Genomic DNA, 23,458 nt, shown 5'->3' with positions numbered 1-23,458 from the left:
CTAGCGTTGGCAGACTATGCTTTGGTGGAATCAGTTATTTTCAGGTGATGTTTTCTTAGATTATATGAAAGGACTTGACAGCATAGCAGCCATAACATGTATGCGGTACTGACAAGCAAGACGCGTCTCTGTCTTCATTTCACTTCATCATTTCTCTGTTTTTTTATCTTTCTCTCTTTCATTCTCTGACTGCTGTTTTTCTTCTTGTCTTCATTTGTCTATTTGTCTGTCTCTCCCTGCCTCCTTTCCTCATTCCATTTCCCCCTCTCTCTTTATTGTTTAATCTCTTATTCCCTCCTTTCTCACTCTCTCCATCTCTTTCTCTCTCACACACACACACTATCCATCTCTCTCTCTCTCCATATCTTTCTCTCTCTCACTCTCCATCTCTCTCTCTCTCATTCGCCATCTCTCTCTCTCTTCTCCATCTCTCTCTCCCTCCCTCCCTCCCTCCCTCCCTGCAGCTCCCTCCATGCTCCAAGTCCTTCCAGGAGGCGCAGAGTGACCTGAACCACACGGCCGCCGAGCTCAACCACTCGGCTGGAGAGGTGGTCCACTCCTCCCGCGGCACCAGCAGACAGCTGTCGGAGGCTTCCGGAAAGTTCAGTGAGGACTTTGATGAGTTCCTGGATGCCGGCATAGAGATGGCCGGACATACGCAGGTACTGGACTGTTAGCGGATTAGGTGATCAACACTTACAAACACCTAATTTAAATGACAGGCAATGTGCAAAGTCTAAAAATCAACTAAAGCTAATGTGATAACTATGCAACTATGCAAAGTCTATTGGCTAATTTAATACCATGAGTAAGTTTCTAAGTACAATCATTTGTTGCTCAGTTCAATGCTCCCACAAGACATTTTGCTCATTGACCGCATTTGCCCAGCAATTAAATTAGACCCACCTCAGACTCACTCAGTCAGAATGGAAGGTTCTTTGTTACAGAACATGGGACATTAGAGGGTTTGGAGCGCATCTTCCCATGCATAGACTTTGTATTGTTTGTCTCACCTCAACACACCCATACCTCACACACCTAAAGATGAGTTTATTCATAGTCTCCTTTTGTTATCTTTAGCTATCCTTCTCCCATGTACCTGAGTTCTGTATCTGTAGTCTTCTCAAGATGTGATTCGCCCTGCAGTAGTAATTTGCCTCTCGTGACAGAATGTTTCTTCTCAGTGCCGTTTTTTGTGTTTTGTTTGCTTTCTTCAATCACTTGCACTAGGCTGCAAAGTTGCCATCAGTCCCAGTCAAAGTGTCTTTCACCCACATTGTATAGTACATGCCGACAAAAGCATTCAGGCTTTTTGATTCGTTTGTTAATTAGAACCTTTTTTTGTGCATCTAATTCGGTTAGATGCACAATTGTCCCCGAGAGCACTAAGGCATGCCAGCATAATGAGATCTTTTGATGATCTCGTTCTGCTTATATTGCTCATTAATTTGGACAGATCGTCTGGGGAAAGGAGTTGATGTAGCATGAAGCCCAACGCTAAATCAGCTGTAGGCAGGACATGAGGAGGAAGAGGAGGAACAGGAGGAAGGGGGGGGGGGGGTGGATCTGGGGATCTGGCAGTAAAGGTGGCCGTGGGGATTGGGATGGTTAAAGTTATGATCATGGGTCAGCCCTCACGACATCTTGACCGCTGTCTCCAGTTGGTTGTACTTACAGTAAAGTAGGAACTCATGGAAGTCACAAATAACCTCAAAGAACTCTCCTGAAATGTGCTGCTGGAGCAAATAAGCCAATCACTCTTCCTCCCTGTAGAGTGTGTGTGTCTGTGCCAGCCAAGGAACATAGTTCAGTGACTCTCTCTCTCCCCCTCTTTCTTTTTCTCTCTACCTCTACGTGTGTACCTCTACCATGTGTCTGCATGGTTCCTTCTTTTGTCCCACAGAGGAAAGACGACCAGATCCAAGTCATTAGCAATCTAAAGAACATCTCCATGGCCTCCAGCAAGCTGCTGCTAGCTGCCAAGTCCCTCTCTGTGGACCCGGGAGCTGCCAACGCCAAGAACCTTCTCGCAGCTGCAGCCAGGTGAGGAGGAGGTGGTGGTGGAGGAGGAGGAGGAGGAGGTGGATAGGGATGAACGCGACAGTGCCACAGCCCTGATCTAGAACTCCTCTTGTCTCACTCCTAATTAATCAGGGTGCTGGTTTGAGATGCTGCCGCTTCTGCCACCTGAACATGAACAGCAGCTGCTTTTCTTTCTCCTCGTTGCCTAAAAATATCGGCAGTTCACAGCCAGTCTGGAGACGGCGGATCGGAATGCCGGGTGGGGGATGAAGCGAGGAGGAGGGGAGGGGGGAGTGATTCATGTGTTCAGCCATCCATGTGTGTTGTGATTGCTGGGCACCTGAGACATGGGCTTGTGTGTGTGTGTGTGTGTGTGTGTGTGTGTGTGTGTGGAGGGTGTGTGTGTGTGGAGGGTGTGACCTGCAGGAGCAGTGTAACAGCTTTGGCCACCACTCTAGGCAGGAGGTGGCAGACAGGGGCTCCCCCTGGGCTTTGAGCTTGACTGATTCTCCCTCTCCTCTTAATGAGAGAGATGGACATGAGGCAGACGTTGCAGCAGTATGTGCTCACACACATTCACACACTCACACACACACACACACACACACACTCTCACACACACACACCACTGAGTCACTTCTCCATGCCAGGTTGAGCAGATCTGAGACTGTGACACGTTTGTCTGTGTGTGTAAGATGTGTGTAAGTGTCTCACCATAATAACTGTGTGAGTGTCAGTGTTATCAGCATAACGGCTGTGTATCTTTGTGAGAGTGCATGGTGCCTTTTCATGCATAAGTAAAAGGCTGTTTGCCTCTCAGAGGTAACTAGGTTCTGCCATGAGAAACTGTTATCGCCAAGAGCTGTGTGATACTGGCTTTGCTGTTTGGCAGTTCTTGCCTGTGTGTGTGTGTGTGTGTGTGTGAGAGAGAGAGAGAGAGAGATACAAGGTAGAATGTATGTGTCTGTGTGTGGTGTGTGTGTGTGTGTGTCAGGTAAAATGTGTACTTTGTGAGCGGGCCACAGGTGTGCTTGGCTCTGAAAGGCTGCTCTGCTTCCCTGTGTGTTTCAGAGCGGTGACAGAGAGCATCAACCAGCTCATCACCTTGTGCACGCAGCAGGCGCCGGGCCAGAAGGAGTGTGACAACGCCCTGCGGGAGCTAGAGGTACTGAGACCTCGCCCTCTGCTCACTCTGCAGTCTCCTCTCCCCTCTCCTCTCCTCTCCTCCGCTCTCCCCTCTCTCCTCTCTCCTCTCTCCTCTCCCCTCTCTCCTCTCTCCTCTCTCCTCTCCCCTCTCTCCTTTCTTCCCTTTCCTCCCCTCTCTTCTTTCCCCTCTCTCCTCTCTCCTCTCTCCTTTCTCCTCTCTTCTCTCTCCTCTCTCCTCTCTTCTCTCTCCTCTCTTCACATGGTGTCAGATCTACGTGTCCATGCATTACAAGCTCTGTGTCTGTGTGTGTGTGTGTGTGTTTGTGTGTATGTGCTGGCTTAATGGATTAATTGTGTCACTTGACGTCTAAATTCACTTCATACCCGCACACTGCTCATAGCTGCCTGAGTGGAGAGATGTTTTTTTTAAGATCACTGAGATTCTCCTTTTCTTTATTGTCTCTCTCCCTCCATTATCTTGTCAATTTCTCAATTTTCTCTGCTCCCCCTGTCCCTTCTCTCATTTTCCCCTTCCCTCCCGTGTCTCTCTGTCTTACTCACTCACTCACAGGCGGTGAGAGGCCTGCTAGACACTCCCAACGAACCGGTCAGTGATCTCTCATACTTCGACTGCATCGAGAGCGTCATGGAAAACTCCAAGGCAAGGCCCAGTATTTTTCCCTCTCTCCCTTTATTTCAGGAATGCCTAACGCACTCCATCAGATCCATCATGGAGAGTTCCATATACAGTACAAGATTTGAATGGTGTATTTGTGGCTTGTGCCGCCGTTCCCTCTGCTGGACAGGTCCTTGGGGAGTCCATGGCGGGCATCTCACAGAACTGCAAGACGGGAGACGTGCCGGCGTTTGGCGACAGCGTTGGGGTGGCGTCCAAAGCCCTGTGTGGGCTGACTGAGGCAGCAGGACAGGTGAGCACTCGTGCCACAGGTGCCAGGGGTCCAGATGCCCTCTGCAGTATACCAGCTCCTCTCTGAGATTGGATCATGCCCTACATATGCACAGTTTCTAGCTTTCGCTCTCTCTTTCTGTATCTCTTTCACACTCCCACACACACTCCCACTCTCCCACACACACACACACACTCACTTACTCCCTCACTCACTCTCTATCACTCTCTCTCATTCTTTATCTCTGTTTCTCTCTGTTGGTTATGGTTTAACACTATATAAACATTGATCCTCCAGTCTCCTCAAATATTGATTGTCCACTTAATTTCCAATCCACAGGCCTCCTATCTGGTTGGAGTGTCCGACCCCAACAGCCACTCAGGCCACCAAGGCCTAGTGGACCCCATCCAGTTTGCCAGAGCCAACCAGGCCATTCAGATGGCCTGTCAGAACCTGGTTGATCCAGCCAGTAGCCCCTCTCAGGTGAGCCCCAAGAACACACACACACACACACACACACACACACACACACACACACACACACACACACACACACACACACACACACATACACACACACACACACACACACACACACACATACACATACCTCTTCAATCACAGTGTGACAGTTAGAGATGAAAGTACAAAGAAAGCCCCATGGTAGTGACCTCCACCACAAAGTTGAACACAAGACACATGTATTAGTAGTACCTGCTGGCTCAGGACTTGTGCTAATTAGCCAGTCTTCATAGTTGACAGGAAACACTGGAGAGGGTTTGATCTCTCCGTCTCGGCTCATGTTTTTATAACAACTGTCTCCATCTCCCAGTTCAAAGTTAAGCCTTTCTTGGCTGAGGAGGCCTACAAGTCAGACATGATGTAGTAGAAGACCTAAATGTGACCTCACTCAGTAACACACACACTCACGCACACACACACACACACACACACACACACACACACACACACGTGCGCGCACACACACACACACACACTAAACACATATTCTTTTCTCTTTTCTAATTTGTGTCTCTTTCTTCTACCCTCCATCTTCAGGTCCTGTCTGCGGCCACAATCGTAGCCAAGCACACATCAGCCCTGTGCAACGCGTGTCGCCTGGCTTCCTCGAAGACAGCCAACCCTGTGGCCCGCAGGCAGTTCGTCCAGTCGGCCAAAGAGGTGGCCAACACCACCGCTAACCTGGTCAAAACCATTAAGGTAACGAGGTGGCACACATAATATGGACATTTGAGTTTAAAGAAAAGTGCATTTTGAGTGACAGACACCCATGTTGCAGCTGATTAAAGAGCTGAATTCCGTTTTAGCTGATTGGTCACATGGCATGTGTAGCTGGCTCATATGGCTGATTAGGCCTATGGCATGTAGACCTGTGCCTGTTGAGACGCATAGTATGTACAGTAATGTCACACAAAGTAATGTGATGTGATGTGTGTGTCCCTCCAGGCCTTGGACGGGGATTTCTCCAACGAGAACCGTGAGCGGTGCCGCGTGGCTACCACCCCGCTCATCGAGGCTGTGGAGAATCTGTCCACGTTTGCGTCCAACCCCGAGTTCGCCAGCATTCCTGCCCAGATAAGCAATGAGGTACACCACTGCTGACCCTAAACGCCTCTGAGTAATTGTGTGTGTGTGTGTGTGTGTGTGTGTGTGTGTGTGTGTGTGTGTGTGTGTGTGTGTGTGTGTGTGTGTGTGTGTGTGTGTGCAAGTGTAAGAGAGAGAGAGAGTGAGGGAGAGGAAGAGGGCCAATGTCTCCATTCTTTCCCTCTCTCCAATCAACCTTGCAGGGCTTTTTGAATTAGCATTTAGCTACGCAGGGCTGCTTGTTTAGCCTACATTCTTCTTTTTTCCATTGGCCATGTACAATAAAATGGACCCCCAGGCATCAGTGGTACAATGGATTTTTTTCATGAATAATTGCTGACTAACTACACTGCCTTTTGAAACAGGGCCTTTAGCGCTGTGCCAAAACAAAGCAATTTCCAGTTATTTATTCCAGATATGAGAGGCCTTGATCGTCAGTTGTAGCCCGTAAATGAGAGACAAGGTCGGCCAGCTTTTACAGATTTTCTCTCAGAACAGCTGTTTGGTCATCAGGGGATACTTCAGTGGCATCGTAAAAAACAAGTTTTTTGTTTTTAGGACGACGCCCTTTCACTCTAAACAGCCTCACTCACTCCTTTTTTGTTTTATGCACCAAGTGTGGTCTGTAATGGTTTTGGTTGTATCCTATTATTAGCAAAACTAAGGAAATAACATTGTCTCTTGTTTTCGTCCAATCACAGGGCTCGGCAGCTCAGGAGCCAATCCTGCGCTCAGCTCGCTCCATGCTGGACAGCTCCACGTGGCTGCTGGAGACGGCCCGCTCGCTCATCCTCAACCCCAAGGACCCGCCCACCTGGTCGGTGCTGGCCGGACACTCCCGCACTGTGTCCGACTCCATCAAAGGCCTCATCACCGCCATCAGGTACGCGCAGAGCAGCTGCTGTGGCTGCCGCTACTTCAGTGTCCACCCCCACTGACCGCCCATGCCCCTCCTCAGCTCTCTCACATCCTCCACAGAATGTCTGGCACGAGGTGGCACCACCTCACTTCACATAGACCCAAAAGTACAACAAATCTCCGACTTAGAAAGCCCAAATCCTGGTGTATTTCGTTCAATGTGACCTGAAAGCGCCGATGTACGAATGATGTATGAATATGTATAAAACGCTGCTTTCTAATATGGTATTTCATATGATGTCTAATAGGATGGTGACCACAGGCAAGTAGTGCATCCGCTCCAGGATAAGTATGAGTGTGTAGTCGCGCAAACTCTATGACCTCTCCTCTCTCCTATTATATTCACCTGGCGTACCTGCAGCTTGACTTTCTGCCGAGGGGGTACAGCTGATCTGTGATTCTCCTCTGATCGTCCCATAAGCACCAGCAGGCAAACCCCCAACCTCCCCACCCCTCTCCCCAGCCCAGCCTGACTCGCCACCCTTGCCTCTGATCTGCTGTGCTATGCGTCGGTAGCATGCTAATGCACCGATGGGTGGGTTCCCATCACTCAGCACGAGGCCCCCCCCCCCCGAGCGCTGCTGGTACCTATTAGAGGGGCGGACTGACGGCAGATCAGTTCTCCAACCATGCGAGGAGCCTCTGAGGAGCTTTTCGGGCGGAGTGCGGGGGCTGATCCGAGATCAGGTGGATGTGGCTGCACGCTGTGTGAGCGAGCTGAGTGTTTGTTTGTGCCAAACACAGTCAGCAGTCAGGGCTGCCCGGGCCACCTGCCCAACTGGCTGCCCTCCAGAGCTGTTGTCCTCCTCTTCTTCCTCCTCCTCTGTTCTCCCATCTAATATGGGCCTGATATATGCAATCCTAGGGGAGAGAGAGAGAGAGAGAGAGAGAGAGAGATTGATATTTGTGTTTTTCGAGTGGGTGTGTCTGTGGATATGTCTTTGTCAGATTATGTGTGGGTGTCTCTGCGCTTGCGTGCAGAAGCCAGAAATGCCTGTAATCTTCCATCTTCAGAAACCGCCCAATCTGCACACCTTCTTCCTCCCCTCTTCTGTGTAGTCCTCGCTAGACCCGGCCCACATGCGGTGCTGAGTCGTCCACGATGCGCCGTGTAAACATGGCGATTACATTAGGATTCAGTGGATGTAACTAATAGCCACCCCTGCCCCCCTCCCCCCTCCTCCTCTTTACTCTCTTTCTCCTCCTCCTTGTGTGTGTTTTCAGGGACAAGGCTCCAGGGCAGAGGGAGTGTGACCACTCCATCGACAGCATCAACAAGTGCATCAGGGACATCGAGCAGGCGTCTCTGGCCGCTGTTGGCCAGAGCTTACCCAGCAGGGATGACATCTCTCTGGAGGTGAGTGGACCGTCAGTTCTGTGCTTTGTGCTGCTGGGCGGTTTGGCCTCATGCCAAATGCTTTTACTCGCGCCAGATCAAACTTCTCACTGAATCAGAAGTGCAAATGGATTATGGTCACAAAGGGAAGTGACATTACTAAAAAGAGAGATCTCATTGGGCTAATGAGCGCTTTGTTGTTCTTTTATGTGGAGCAGCGAGGCTGATGCTATTTCCTGCTAATCTCTCTCACCAGGCCCTGCAGGAGCAGCTGACGTCTGCCGTGCAGGAGATTGGCCACCTCATCGACCCCGTCTCCACGGCAGCCAGAGGAGAAGCCGCCCAGCTGGGCCACAAGGTCAATTACCCATCATGCACCTGCTCCGCAGCCCTAAAATTGCTCCACTGGCAGTTTGTGATCCAAAAAAGAAAAAAAACATTAAAAGTTCTGTGTTTAAGGACAGTCGCTTCTGGAGTTACTCTCCAACATTGTTGGGATAGTTAAGTTGACCTTGTAGTGTTTTTTTTTAATGGCAGGTGACCCAGCTGGCCAGCTATTTTGAGCCCCTCATCATTGCATCTGTCGGGCTGGCGTCGAAGCTGATGGACCACCAGCAGCAGATGAACATCCTGGACCAGACCAAGACCCTGTCGGAGTCCGCCCTGCAGATGCTCTACGCTGCCAAGGAGGGAGGGGGCAACCCCAAGGTGCGGCACTATTCAATATTCTAATACAACCGTGTAGATACATGGTATAGATGCTGAGTTGTTTTTGTTGTGTGTAAAAGCAATATATACGACATACGGCAATTGGCGACAAGAGACCATTTAATATTGATGTTATTCAGCGATTACAGGTGGAATAACCACTGGCTACACAAAACGTTGTGAATCACCATATGTGAACAGGGCTTACGTGTATGGTTTATTGAGGTTATTGAGACATTAGACTCCTTATCTGGAGCCATATTACTTCAAACATGCACTATCCGGTTTTCATAGCTTACCTGATCACGGCAGGTGTTTTTTGTTGTTGATACTCCGCAGATAGATTTGCATACGTTTTGAAAACTGTCGTTCCCTGTTTCAGCTGCTTGTACTTGATTGAATTGAAGTTTTCCTGCATTGACTATGCAGCTGTGTTTTGTGTGTGTGTGTGTGTTTTGTGTGTGTGTGTGTGTGTGTGTGTGTTTTGTGTGTGTGTGTGTGCGCTCCTGGCATGCGTTGGCCACCCTAGGCGGCCCACACTCATGACGCCATTGCCGAGGCGGCCCAGCTGATGAAGGAGGCGGTGGATGACATCATGGTGACCCTGAACGACGCAGCCAGTGAAGGGGGCATGGTGGGAGGGATGGTGGAGTCCATCGCCGAGGCCATGGGCCGGGTGAGTGAGCGCCAACCAAGGGCGGCGTTACATAAACAATGAGTGTTTGGGGGATGTTGCAAAAACAACAGCTCAATAATGTATGTACTGTATGAGTTAAATACAATCTGTAGGCTGTAACGAACTCTTGTCTGGAGATAGAAAGAGGACAAATGAGAGAAGCCTTTCCCTCAAAAATGGCATACTCTCTCTGTCCATCATTACGCTCGGCATAGAGCATATATCTAATCCACTGTACATGTACGAAGACTGACCATCAGAAATGACCAGCACAGCATAGATATAACACTCACTCACCACTCAGGCTGCATCTGAAAGAAGCTTAGATAGATAGATTGATAGATAGATACTGTAGATAGATAGATACACACACACACACACACACACACATACACACACACACACACACACACATATACTTACTTTATTCATCCCGAGGGAAATTTTAGGCATCCAGTAGCTTAGACAACCATAAATACACCAGATCCGCAACAGACCTGGAACTAGTCTGAGCCAGAGTCTTCCGTTATCAGAGAAAACGGAACAAAAACAAAAGGAATAGAGATAGCATGTTGGAGCTTTATTGTTGTTGAATCATCAGAGCATCAGCCCCTTGTGATAATTATGAAGCAGCTCTCTGTCTCCCTGAGTCGATGGTGCTGCCGGGATGGGCTCAGCGCATCGGCCATTTGGCAATTAGAGGGGAAATGAGGGCCCCTTTATCTCCCGTAGATATCTCTGCAGCGCTCGTCAGCCTGTCAGGGCGGGCTAATGTCGAGAAACGGTAAAAACAGTCGCAGTATTTCACCGACGCCTGCGGAGCTGCTAAACAGACTGAGATTGTCAGTGGCTCTTCTGTCTTTCAACAGTGGCTCATGAGCAGAGTGTCCGAACAGCGGTGCTTGTGTTTGTATGCAGATGCGATGCACACTGTGTGTTGGAAGGGAGACAAAACCAAAAGGGCATGGACGCCGTGTGTTGCAGGGCCACATCTGGCCCCGATCCGGCCCACGTCCACCTAATCAGCCCCAAATCACTGCCATAGTGAAATCATTAGGGAACTCTCTCCATGGTTACAGTCACGGTTGCTCAACAATGCTTCCAGAAAACATAGTCCAGGGTCAGATAGGATCCAGAGCCTTGCTCTCTCTGGGATGCCAATACCATTTAGAACTGCTCTCCTGCACTGTAGGTTACATCGCTTTGGCTCAAAGTATTTGATGGCTAAATACAAAGCAGTTGGAGGGGTAGTTGTAGTGAACAGTGGCTGTGATTGTGCTGTAGTCTATTTGAGGAGTGAGGAGAGTGTGAACTGTTCTGTGTGTGTGTGTGTGTGTGTGTGTGTGTAGGGGGGAGAGAGAGGGTTTAATGAGCTGTGTTTATGGGTGCAGTTGGATGAAGGAACTCCCCCTGAGCCCGACGGCACGTTTGTGGACTACCAGACGACCATGGTGAAATACTCTAAAGGCATCGCCATCACCGCACAAGAGATGGTGAGTCACTGAAGCTACACCTGCGTGTGTGTGTGTGTGCGTCATGCGTAACTGATTTGTTCCGTTTTCCTTCCTCTGCTCCCTCACTGCATTTCTTTGTCTCTCCATCTCTTTTTTTCTCTCCTCTCTCTCCCTCTCACTCTCTCTGAATCACTTGTGTTCCTCTCTTACTTTATCTTGGGTAATCTGTCCACTCTTAACCCCCACCCCTCTCTCCCCCCTCCCATGTGTCCAGATGACCAAGTCGGTGACCTGTCCAGACGAGCTGGGTGGCCTGGCGTCTCAGGTGACGGTGGACTACAGCCAGCTCGCCCACCAGGGCCGCCTCGCTGCCGCCACTGCTGAGCTCGAGGAGGTGAGGATCAATGTGGCCTGTCTGCTCCTCACTGACCCCCCCTGCCCCAAACACTGATCTGTGGAGCTAAGGAGGGTCTTAAGTGCCAGTTGTACCATATTGATCCCCCCCATGTGTGTGTTTTTGAGGTCTTCTCAGAAATCAGTATCGGAAGAGACTGGCTGACTGACCATGAGAGAGAAGCTCTCATGTTCATTTCTTGTTATGTTTCACAATCATCATTATATAAGGTTAGATTAGGACAAAAGGTTATAGATAAGAACACAGTTTCTAGAAAATCTTTCCGTTTTGTCAGCTGTTCAGACAAAATAATTCTCCCTCAGACCTCTTTAATGAAAGGAACGATATAAAACATAAGGGAATAATCTCATCCATTGTGTTTGGTTGGAGGGGTAAAACGTGTGAAGTCACGTCGACATCTTATTTAGTTTCTTTTCTCACCTCAGAGAACATTGGTTTGTGTTTAAATCCCTCCGCTCCAGTCATGCTGCTGCTGAGTGTGAACGCGTAGCCCTAATAGCTGCCCGCTCCCGATCGCTCACTCGCTCCCTCGTCAATACCTCCTTTTACATAAGCAGCTCCTGTAAAGCCCCTGTTGCCATGGCAACTGTGTACCCCCACAGAATCCCTCACTCTGTCTCACACACACACACGCACACAGACACACACACACACACACTCAGAGTGAGTCAGTGAAAGCCTATGGCGCGGGTTCAGAATGAAGCACCACCCACCCAGGAGTCTCAGAGGTGTCAGGAAATAAAAGGTGTAGTGGCCGGCCTCCTACTCGCCGGGCCGTGCTGCCCAACATCAGATATACCCACAGATGTGTGTGCTGCTCCAGGCACAGCTTGGCGCGGTGCTGTGCGGGGCTGTGCAGAGCAGTGATAAGAGCCGGCGAGCCTGCAGGCGATGTTGGGGCGAGCAAGCGAGCTTCAGCTGCTCAGGAGGACAGTAGGAGACAGTGGCAGCAGAGGCCAGCTGATGGCCATGGGCTTTATGTAGGTGCTTGTTGAGAGTGTTGCAACAACCTACATTTGTAGCATCCATTTAACATCCAGGTCTGTCTCTCCTTTTTTTCCTGTCTATCTCTCTCTCTCTCTCTCTCTCTCTCTCTCTCTCTCTCTCTCTCTCTCTCTCGTTCTTCCCCTGTCTGTCACTCTTCCCCTCCCCACCCCTTCTCTTTCTATTTCTCTCTTTCGCTCTCTCTTTCTCTCTCTCTCTCTCTCTCTCTCTCTCTCTCTCGTTCTTCCCCTGTCTGTCACTCTTCCCCTCCCCACCCCTTCTCTTTCTATTTCTCTCTTTCACTCTCTCTCTCTCTCTCTCTCTCTCTCTCGCTTAGGTGGGTGGTCAGATTAAGTCGCGTGTCCAGGAGCTGGGTCACGGCTGTATCTTCCTGGTCCAGAAGGCCGGGGCACTGCAGATCAGCCCCACGGACAGCTTCACCAAGAGGGAGCTGATCGAGTGTGCCCGCACAGTCACCGAGAAGGTAGGACTCCTTTCTCACATCACCACCCACACGCCTACTAGAGGGTCACTGACCGAACTACGCCTGCACAGTCACTGTAGTATCACAGTACGCCTACACCATCACAGAATAGAGAGGGAACCACCACAGGCTATCTGCTTTGTCACTGAGGTTATCAGTGTAGTCCTTTACCATGTCAGTAATAAAGGTTATCAGTGTAGTCCTTTACCATGTCAGTAATAAAGGTTATCAGTGTAGTCCTTTACCATGTCAGTAACTTTAGTTTAGGGAACACATGCAAACCACTGATACACAACTAACTAACAACAGACTAATATGTATGTATTAATGCTCAACAAGGTCTGTATCAAGCATTACTGTACTGCATTTATTAGTCTTTTTGAACAATTTATTATTCTTAATCAATAGGTCATTTAGTCTTGGTAAATCCTTAAGTAACTAGTTGGTCTTGAGCTAAGGTTACCATTACATAGTAGTACTGGTATAGATATATAGACTCTAATAGACTGATGTCTTAATATGTGACTTATTGTGATATAATAGTAACATATTAAGACAATGTACAGTATTAGAAGGCTATAAAGTTTCTATTTTGATTCATACTATCAATATCAATAACCTTAGATCAAGACCAACTAGTTACATAGAATAACAAATCTATTCAGTAAGAGTAAGAAATTGTTTAATGAAGACTTTATAAATGTGTAATGATGCTTAATACAGACCTTGTTAAGCACTAATACATATGTTACATATGTATTAATGGCTAACAAATGTTCCCTGAACTAAAGTGTTACCACAATGGCACTGGAAATGTAAGAGAGCAGACACAAGTGGTTTGCATGTTTGATCATTTGAAACATTGAATTATTGATTGACTGTTCCATTGGCTGACCACAACAATTTCCATATTGACTGGTAAACTATGAGACCATCCAGGTCTGCTTAACTGATTGCTGAACGATCATGTTTTCATATTTGACTGACTTTGAGACTGACAGGCCGAGTGACCTAACTAAAGAACACTACAGTGCCTCGTGTCTCATTGGGCTGGTCTGTCAGAGACACAGCGGCTAGCAGAGGCTAGGTTTAGGGTAGACGCATGCAGCTGTTTTGGCTCCTCAAGCGCCCTGGCTTCTCCAGGAATCTGGATTAACTTGTCATAACCAGCCGCCCTCAACTGTTCATACAAAGTCCATATTAAAAGCCTACTATTTTCTCCATGGTTGTTGAGTGTTCACCTAGGTAATACGGGATATATATGTATTTGAGGAAATATCTATGTGTACATCTTTTTCCATCAAACTTTGCTAAAGGTAAACACACTGAAGACTAATGTGATCCCTTGTGGTCAGTGCTTACTCAGGTGGCTGAAATGTGGACACTGTTATTTGAGGGCTGTGTCGTAAGTGACATGATGTGATGGTGTCTATACGGCAGACGGTATCAACTCCCTGTGTTTTGCTTCATTTCTCTATGTCGTTATAAGCAGCAGTAGAGGACACCGGTCATTTAAGGGCTAGTGAAATGATAGTGCGGGACCATGTTTCGGACTCAATGACAGGTTTCCGGTAATGGGGACTATTATCACTTTACAAGAGCCTCTAGCATCTGAGGGGAACGGGCTCACCAGCTGTAATCTCAAACAAGCCTGTGTGTTATGTATTTGGGCTGAGCCCTGTCTTCCTATCTGGGTTACTCGAACAGAAAATATAACCAGACACCATAGCACAGATTGTCGTATCTTGTTTTGGAGCTTCATCTTAGCTCAAATGCTGTCTGTCACTGAGTTATTTCAGCTGTGTTGTGATTGATCTGATGAAGTGGGGTGTGTTGCAGCCTTGTCAGCATGTTGTGTTTCTGCTACGGCTGAAGAGAGAGCTAAAAGTGGGTGAGGGAGAGCTTGAGGCTTTTGATGGTGTGTGAGAGAGAGAGAGAGAGAGATTCCCCCGGTTGCCGTGTTTAATTCCGGCCCCGGTCTTGAAGTAATTTCTCAATTTTATGTGAAGGCGAAGGACACGGCGTCTCATCACCTTGATGTCTCTCCAGTGGCTCCTTATCCTTCAGTGGAGATCTCGCATTGTCTCACTCCATCCATCCTGCCTTCATAACTCTCTCTTTTCTCTCTCATCTCTTCTGTAGAATGCTTCCCCCCCATCTTTTTGATTGTTTTCCTTCATCAGATGTTGTGTCTCCTTCCACTCTGCGAACACATCCACTGCCAATCTCTGTCTCTTTGTACCCCTCCCCTCCCCATTCCTCTGTCTCTCTCTCTCTCTCTCTCTCTCCCTCTCTCCCTCACTCCACCCCTCCCCCGCCCTCTCCAGTCTCATTTTCTAAATGTGTTTGTCTAGTGGGCGCGGCTCTAATGTGCTCTTACCTTTATGCCTCTCCTGCTGTCAGCTGCCTCCCATGCAACATCTGTCCCCTCCTCATCTCTTAAGTGCGCTCTCTCTCTCGCTCTCTCTCTCTCTCTCTCTCTCTCTCTCTCTCTCTCTCTCTCTCTCTCTCTCTCTCTCTCTCTCTCTCTCTCTCTCTTTACCGTCTCCCACTCCCTCCCTTTCACACTTAAGCTCTGGCTCTCTGTGCAACCGTGAGGGTTTGATGGCAGATAAGGGTCGATCTGAAACACACAGACAGACTAAATGACACGCACATCTTTAATGTAATCATTATCTGAGATGCATGGTTGAGATATGGCCTGTGGTGAAAAGCCACCAGCTGCTTGTTGTCCATCTGCTTTGCCTGCCGGATGAAGCGCCAGGCTTACCTGCATTAGCAGTGGTCAGGTTGATGTAACAGTGTAACATAATTCATGAGCGCCCCTACTCTCTCCGCCCTAGGGGTCAGACTGGAATTTGAACTGTGATGATGTAGTCATGGCTACGGCTGGATCTGGTGACTTAACAGGCTGTGGTAGATGGCTGGGCTAAATGTCAGAGGGATTTTGAAGTGCACTGTGGGCCTGGTCTCTTTCATCTCTCCTTCTTTCTTTCTTTCTTTCTTTCTTTCTTTCTTTCTTTCTTTCTCTCTCTTTCTCTCACACACTTTTCTTTCTCGCAATAACTAGTCCTTTTCTCCAGGAAAAATTGTAGAAATATGTATGGCCATCATGGCTTTTAACACATTTGTAAATTACATATACTGTAAATGAATAAATATCCTCTCTCTCTCTCTCTCTCTCTCTCTCTCTTTCTTTCTCTCTCTTTCTCTATCTCTCTCAGGTGTCCATGGTCCTCTCTGCCCTTCAGGCTGGTAATAAGGGTACGCAGGCCTGCATCACAGCCGCCAGCTCTGTGTCTGGCATCATCGCTGACCTCGACACTACCATCATGTTCGCCTCAGCCGGAACGCTCAACTCTGAAAACGAGGAGTCCTTCGCTGACCATAGGTAAGACATGCCACACACACACACACACACACACAAACACACACTGACAGATGAACATTAATGTTCACACAATATGTATATGCATGCTCATGCAAACACAGACAGCAAAAACAAATAACTTATAAGGTTAAAATGTGTTGGAAACAGTAATGCAGTCATCCACGTCAGCTGAAAGCGCTTGAGTTGATTTTGTTTACAGTAAAATCGCTGCCGCAGGAGAAGTGATACTGTATGTTTAGATTCCACTATTGCTTGTGTTAATCAAGTCATTGACGGCGTAATTACAGTACTTCAAAAGACTTTTTAAAAGAGGTCAAGGCATTTGACATCCTTAAATTGTGCTGGCTTCCAGGCTAGGTGGAAACATGCCCCATAATCAAACCAGTTGCTCCCAGCTTTAATCTCTCTGTCTCCAGTAATCCCATTTCACTTCATCTGAACATCGCCCCCTCACACATCCCAAATGGAGAGCTGCTCTTGTTGTTGGGCTGAGCTCCTTTGGGTGACTGTGACTGAAGGAGCTCTTTTCCTGTGCTGACTCGGTCCTGTTCGTTGCGGTGCCCCACAAGGACCACTGAGACCAGACTAACTTTAGTCCAGTCCACACCTGCTCTGGCCCAGACTCTCTGCTGAGTCCCCTGATCTGGTCTGGAACAGAGTTGAGTTGAGCTGAGCATTACTGAAGGTCATCGTACTGTTTTCCTGCCTCCCCCCCCCCAGGGAGAGCATCCTGAAGACGGCCAAGGCCCTGGTGGAGGACACTAAGATGCTGGTGGCAGGGGCGGCCTCCAGCCAAGAGAAGCTGGCCCAGGCCGCACAGTCGTCGGCCAAGACCATCACCCAGCTCACCGAGGTGGTCAAGCTCGGGGCAACCAGCATGGGCTCTGACGACCCAGAGACACAGGTGACTAGACTGGGTTTAGTCTCTCTCTCCCTCTCCCTCTCCCTCTCCCTCTCCCTCTCCCTCTCTCTCTCTCTCTCTCTCCCTCCCTCTCTCTCTCTCTCTCTTTCTCTCTCTCTCTCTCTGTCTCGGTCTTTCCCTCGTTCTCTCTGACTCACTCTTATGAGTTACCTATTTCCCCCTGAGCTGAAATGCCGTGCCACTGTCTGGTAATCACCTTCATATGTTTGCGTGTCCAGCGCCATCTCTCAGAGGAGTCTGCTGTGCTCTCTCATTTCTACAGGGGCCTCCTGCCTCTTTCTCTCCCTCATTCTCTCTTTATTTCTCCCTCTCTCTGTTTCCCTATATCTCTCTCTCTTTCTCCCAGACTGCCCTTTTTCCCTCCATCTAAAATTGATGGATGTGTGAAGGTTTATGGGAGTTGAGGGTCGTGTGTGTGTGTGTGTGTGTGTGAGCGGGGGGGGGGGGGGGTGTTGTCCTTTAGTGTCCCAGCAGCAGAGGCAGGAGCAAACAGCCCCCCCCCCTCCATCTCTCTGTGTGCCATTAGGCTTCTTTTTCTCATAAGAGCAGAGCCTGAGGCGACCGCGGGGAGATAAGGCCTCATTGTGCCGCCATGTGTATTAAACCCGCCGGGTCTGTGGCCAGTTAGAGCGGCGCTGGATTCCCGTGTGTGTGTGTGTGTGTGTGTGTGTGTGTGTGTGTGTGTGGCTGTCTGCCTGTGTGTTTGTGTGTGTGGGCGTGTGTTGTGTCTGTGTTTGAGAGTGTGTGTGTCACGGACAGGACCGTTATTGATGATGGTTTTTTTTTTCCCTTCTCAAAATCTCTTTCTCTTCTCCGATGCTTCTTCTCCTCTGACTTTTTGCTCTTCCTTTTCTGGACTTACTGTTCCACCTCTCTCTCTCTCTCTACTCTCCTCTCCATTCCCCTCACTTCCCCCTCTTTCTTATTTTCCCTCTCTCCTCTCTCCTCTCCCTCTCTCTCTGTCACTCTCCATTGCTCTCTCTCTCCCTCAGGTCGTGCTCATAAATGCAGTGAGGGATGTGGCCAAGGCCCTGGCCGAGCTCATCGGTGCCACCAAGTGTGCCGCAGGCAAGCCAGCTGATGACCCCTCCATGTACCAGTTGAAGAGCGCTGCCAAAGTAATTGACCTACACACACACACACACACATACACACACTCATACACACACTGAAAGGACCCAAGCTGTAACTGTATGAATATATTTTTGCATCTGTGTTTGTTTGTGTGAAGTTTTTTTGTGTGTGTGTGTGTGCGTGTGTGTGTGTTAGCCTGTGTGAATTCATGTTTTTTTTTTTTTCTGTGTGTGCGTGCATATGTGTGTTTGACTGTGTGATGCTGAGCATCAGAGTTACCTCCTTCTCTCAGTCCAGTGTGAAGACCACTGGCAGTGGCCAGACACTTGTCATTACCGCATGGCTTGCTGTTGAACTTGTGTGTGACCTCCAAACAGTCAGTTCCAGCCGAGGCTCAACCATGCTGTGTTTGTGTGTGTGTGTGTGTGTCTGCACACTCTGTTTCTCCATTGCCGTTTCTGAGACCCATTCTTGGAAGTGTGTGTGTGTGTGTGTGTGTGTGTGTGTGTGCGTGTGTGCGTGTGCGTGTCTGACCGATAACAGGGCCATGACTCATGGGTTTCACAGCAGGGGGTCACTGAACAGTCTGTGATCATGGCACAGAGACGACACATCTCAAGAGCTTCCTTATCTTTCTCTTTCCCCTTCTTCCCACGCTCTCTCTCTCTCTCTCTCTCTCTCACTCTCACCCTCTCCCTCTCACTCAGTCACACACACACCAAACACTCACTCTCATTATCCTCCCTATGCCTTTCCTCCTCATTGTAACGGTGTGGGTTGGAGGCCTTGCATAACCAAACTCACTCTCACACCCCCTTCCTCTTGTAAAAGTGCCCCCATCACATCCCACCCCTTACTCTTCTGACTGCCTTTAATTAAAACCATCGGCCTCCTTTAATTGTGTTTCAGTGTAATTGAATACACCCACACACAGACGTGCACGCACACACACTCGCACACATTCACACACACACGCGTACGCGCACGTCCCTAATCCTTGCCACAGTTCAATGGTTTTAGCAGAACCACCTTAAAAACTCTTAGATGAAACTTTTCCTGATTAGACACACTTTCACCAACAGGGTTTTAATCTAATTAAGGCTTGTGGGAGGGAGCAGTCTCCCAGATCACTTTCATTGGCAGAACATATGGTGACCTGTGGAGCGACCCCCCCACCCCCTACCCATTCCAGTACCACACACACACACACACACACACACACACCCCTTCATGCCCTACCCTTCCTCTTGAGTGTTGTCATCTTGCAGGTATGCACACAGTGTTTCCGTGACTGATCCACCCACACTTCCATCCTTTTTGCCCAAAATGTCTGGCTCTTCGCTGCACTCAGACCTCTGCAGAGCTCCTTCTGTAGGTCTCATGCAGGCTTTGCATGATACATTCACCACCAGGGAGAATTAGGACAGGTCACCTCGGGATTTTTAATCATTCTTTTTTGTTGAATTTTGTATTTTTTTTTAATTGAGACATTTCACCTTGATTCAGGTTAGTTGAAACAGAGCAGTGTGTTTGTCCAAGGTAGCAGCCGTAGCCTAGATTCTGTTATTACAGGATGCACGGATGCTTTTCTAATAATCCATATTAGATTTTGTGAGTACCAGCCATAACCTTTTATATGATTCATCCTCCAGTCTCAGCAGCCTGCCACCACGAAAGGCTCCTTCTGAAACCCATTATCAGGTTTTAGCACGCCATGTTGTTTTGACTCAGGGACTGAGAGTAATATCATTACTTGCGGCTGAAACCGTGCAGTCAGCTTTGAAACAAGCAACACAAATAGGCTTTGGCTAAGGGAAGGGTGGCACACTCCAGTCGAGGGTAACAACACTCAAATGAATGGTCTGTGTGCAGCCAGCACACATTTTAGTCTGAGATATATGAAGCTTGTGCTGTAGTCCTTCAGAGTTGAAATTGTATGTTATTTATCTGCAGATAACCATATGGGAATTCACTTCAGGGTAGATTAGAACAGTTTGATGGTTAATTGAGTTTCAAAATGTCTACTACACCAATGCCTTGTGTAAAGGAAGTGATTCAGGTTTAAGCGTGGCTAGTTATTTTAGGTCATTCGCTACTAGAATTTCCATTCGTACTCTGAGGCCTCCAGTTAATGTGTGTCCTTCTCGACTGTGTTTGTGAAGCTGGAGGGCGAGTGAGACTGTTCTTCCTCCTCCTCATCCTCCTTATCTTCCTCAGGTGATGGTGACAAATGTGACGTCTCTGCTGAAGACGGTGAAGGCTGTCGAGGACGAAGCCACACGAGGGACCAGAGCCCTGGAGGCCACCATCGAGTGCATCAAACAAGAACTGACTGTGAGCGCTATGCACCACACACACACACACACACACACACACACAGATATATTCCCAGGCACATGCAAAAGGCCACATGTGAGACTATCCCCACAATGCAAAGGAGGCAGTAACTGACCATAAAGATTACCCTTGTCTCTCGTCTCCTCTCTTTCTAGATAACTCTCTTGCCCTGTTTTTATGCCTTCTTTCTTGCTCTCACTCTTTCCCCTATTCCCTTAGCCTAGTTCTCTCACTATTATATCACTATATTCCTACACAAACCAGAACTCAAACTGCAAACGCTCAGATACCCATGGCATCACATTAAATGTAGCCATAGCACCCGCTACATTACAAATCCTATGGCCCAGGGGATCTCATGTACAAAGACTTGCGTGGATTTCATACTAAAACATTGCGTACGTGCAAACCTGAAAAGTAGCGTACGCACAAAAAAATCCTGATGTATGAAACTGTGCGTACGCAGCATTCCACGCAGCTTTTCTTTGTACATCCCAATTAACGTGAAATTAAGCGCACATGCACGAGCATTACACTCCACCCTCTCTCCTCCCTCAATCACACTCATTTTAATATGCTAACTAGAAGGACATTCGAGTGTGCAGACCTCCACGAAAACAAAATGGCCTATCCCGCAATATTAATAACAATGAACTCATCTGTGGATCCATTCATACTCAAACCTGTTCCAAAGTTTAATAATTGAAATCATCAAATGAATAAAAAACTTTATTTCCAGCGAATGCGAGGTAGAAGTGCTTATCTGACGAAATGGCAAGAATCTTACGTCTTTATCATCTGTAATTAATAACAAAAAACCAGTAGTGGCAGAGCGTGGCAGTGGCTAGGCTATAGGAGACCGGGGCAGAATTATTGGCCAGTCTGCAACTAGGTGACAGGGTTCGCATAACTGGGTTTGAATGCATTTGGGCCATTACAACATATCTGCATTTATTAAAAAATCATTAAATCAATCGTACCACGCATGTGCACCCGAATGGAATAAACTAAGTTGATCCAGGCCAGCTCGCCACAACATTATGATTTCTGGATCATATCCCTATATTTGCACACAAGTGTGACAATAATGCGAATGCTTACTCGAGGAAAGTCAAAGTAGCCATGCAGTCAATCAGGGAAATATCTTTCTATTCACATGCATGATCCTGTCCCATATGTATTTCTTTTAAAATGAAAACTATCGAAGATATGAAGGGAAAAAACTGTCAAAAACAAATGTTAAGGCATGGGCAAATGCGTGAAGCCGACCCCATTTATCACAGGTTTTGTGGAAAGCTCTTCAAAATCTGAAATGTTTAATAAGCCAGTCATCAACAATCGCGTAACCAAATATCGGCGCTGTGTAGGCTATGTTTCACGTTCCCTTTTAATAATTATCCTCTAATAAGTCTACAGTTGTCATTATAGATAGGTTGTTGCATAACGTAGTAGAATTTGCGCATGTTGCATGTCCAAATATAGAAACATAGGCCTACTTTCGAAGTGTTATCCTTTTTAATAACCCACGTTTCACAATAGCCTACTGTGCAAATAAAGGCCTAGACTCGCGGTCAACTAATGTTGTTGCGCTGCATTGCCTCTAAGTGTCACCAATTGACGATACACATTGGAAATGTGCGTACCCAGACATGAAGTTTGAGTGGAGGACCGCACATTCTCACGTTCAAGTCAGTCTTCGTACATCCGGACGTGAGCACGAGAAATGGCGTACGCAGCATTTTTGTGCGTACGCAAGCTTTGTACATGAGGCCCCTGGTTAGTACATAAAGCATGTATACTTTGATGTTGCATGGTAGCTTTGAGGCCATGATCAAACAGTGCTCCATGTTCAGCAGATTTTTAGGTGCAGTTTGGCTAGTCAAGTCAAAGCTCTCAGCAGATGCTGCTTTAAGTGGATAAAGCAGTGCTGTAGTTATACACGGTTCCTGACCCTGTTACTAACCAAACTGAATGCAATTTTGAATAAGGCGCAGTATTGTGTGTGTGTGTGTGTGTGTGTGTGTGTGTGTGTGTGTGTGTGTGTGTGTGTGTGTGTGTGTGTGTGTGTGTGTGTGTGTGTGTGTGTGTGTGTGTGTGTGTGTGAGTGAGAGAGATACACTACCAGGCTATTGCTACAGTAGTACCGACCTCTGACTGTATCTGTATCCCAGAATCCCTTTGGGTGATTTAGGCCACTTATCAAATGTGGAATGTTTAGACAAGAGAGAGGAGAGAGTCAGAGGCCAGTGAGAGGAGAGTGATCGCAAACGTGGAGTGAAAACCGAGCGAAGGAGAAACAGAAACAAATAGGAAAGAAGAGGAAGTCAGAGAGAGAGAGAGAAGGGCACAGATATGGGGGGGTGGGTGCAGGAGAGTGGTGTTCTGTTTTTTATTGGCTTTACTGGTCCAGGATTTGCCCGCTAGCGCTTATCAGTGTTTCTTCAGGAGGCGCTAGGCGGCCGAGAGAGCTGCGCCGCAGCACGGCTCCACCCCAAGCCAAACAGAGCTCTGCTCCGCCAGGCCCATTAGTGCTACTCACTAACTCCGCTCTAGTGGAGGAAGCCCTCGAGACCCCACAGCCCCTGCTACATGCACGTCTGTGTTAGTGCAGGCAGTGTGCGTGCGTGCGTGCGTGTGGGTGAGAGCATTATTCAGTATCACATCATTTCCTGCTTCATTACTGCTCATCAACTCTGTGACAGCATGAGATGAGAGCGTAGAGGTGTGATGGCGGCTAATGCGGTATTTATAAATATGTATGTGGAATGTTTGGCTGCAGTCACACAGTTTGCTGTAATGCGCGTGGCCTTCGACCGCAGGTCTTCCAGTCCAAGGACGTTCCGGAGAAGTCCACCACCCCCGAGGAGTTCATCCGCATGACCAAGGGCATCACCACGGCGACGGCCAAGGCCGTTGCTGCGGGCAACTCGGCCCAGCAGGAGGATGTGATTGCCACTGCCAACCTGAGCCGTAAAGCCATCGCCGACATGCTGACCACCTGCAAGGTGTGTGAGTGTGTGTCTTTGCATGTTTGTGTGTATGTGTGTGTTTCTGTTGGATACAAAACCCTGTAATGTT

The 23,458-nt window shown here is 48.1% G+C and overlaps 1 protein-coding gene across 1 annotated transcript in view; it reads left to right on the top strand.

Moving 5' to 3' along the window:
* The window catches only part of tln2b (talin 2b), a 94,492-nt gene that overhangs the window by 57,223 nt on the left and 13,811 nt on the right, over positions 1-23,458 (top strand). The window contains exons 30-50 of the mRNA XM_076262695.1: positions 465-662; positions 1,904-2,043; positions 3,094-3,187; positions 3,740-3,829; positions 3,975-4,097; positions 4,416-4,559; positions 5,136-5,297; positions 5,544-5,684; positions 6,383-6,564; positions 7,824-7,956; positions 8,192-8,293; positions 8,473-8,643; positions 9,173-9,319; positions 10,711-10,812; positions 11,048-11,167; positions 12,510-12,656; positions 15,881-16,047; positions 16,768-16,951; positions 17,962-18,087; positions 20,261-20,377; positions 23,200-23,385. Coding sequence (XP_076118810.1) covers positions 465-662; positions 1,904-2,043; positions 3,094-3,187; positions 3,740-3,829; positions 3,975-4,097; positions 4,416-4,559; positions 5,136-5,297; positions 5,544-5,684; positions 6,383-6,564; positions 7,824-7,956; positions 8,192-8,293; positions 8,473-8,643; positions 9,173-9,319; positions 10,711-10,812; positions 11,048-11,167; positions 12,510-12,656; positions 15,881-16,047; positions 16,768-16,951; positions 17,962-18,087; positions 20,261-20,377; positions 23,200-23,385 — 2,976 coding nt within the window. The remainder of the gene's footprint in view (positions 1-464; positions 663-1,903; positions 2,044-3,093; positions 3,188-3,739; positions 3,830-3,974; positions 4,098-4,415; positions 4,560-5,135; positions 5,298-5,543; positions 5,685-6,382; positions 6,565-7,823; positions 7,957-8,191; positions 8,294-8,472; positions 8,644-9,172; positions 9,320-10,710; positions 10,813-11,047; positions 11,168-12,509; positions 12,657-15,880; positions 16,048-16,767; positions 16,952-17,961; positions 18,088-20,260; positions 20,378-23,199; positions 23,386-23,458) is intronic.

The sequence above is a fragment of the Alosa pseudoharengus genome, unplaced genomic scaffold, assembly GCF_046254945.1.
Source record: "Alosa pseudoharengus isolate Yale_2024_CS ecotype anadromous, Long Island Sound unplaced genomic scaffold, YU_APseudo_1.1 YU_APseudo_1.1_scf_10, whole genome shotgun sequence".
Classification (NCBI taxonomy): Eukaryota; Metazoa; Chordata; class Actinopteri; order Clupeiformes; family Clupeidae; genus Alosa; species Alosa pseudoharengus.
This window is presented reverse-complemented; position numbering and strand designations above follow the sequence as displayed.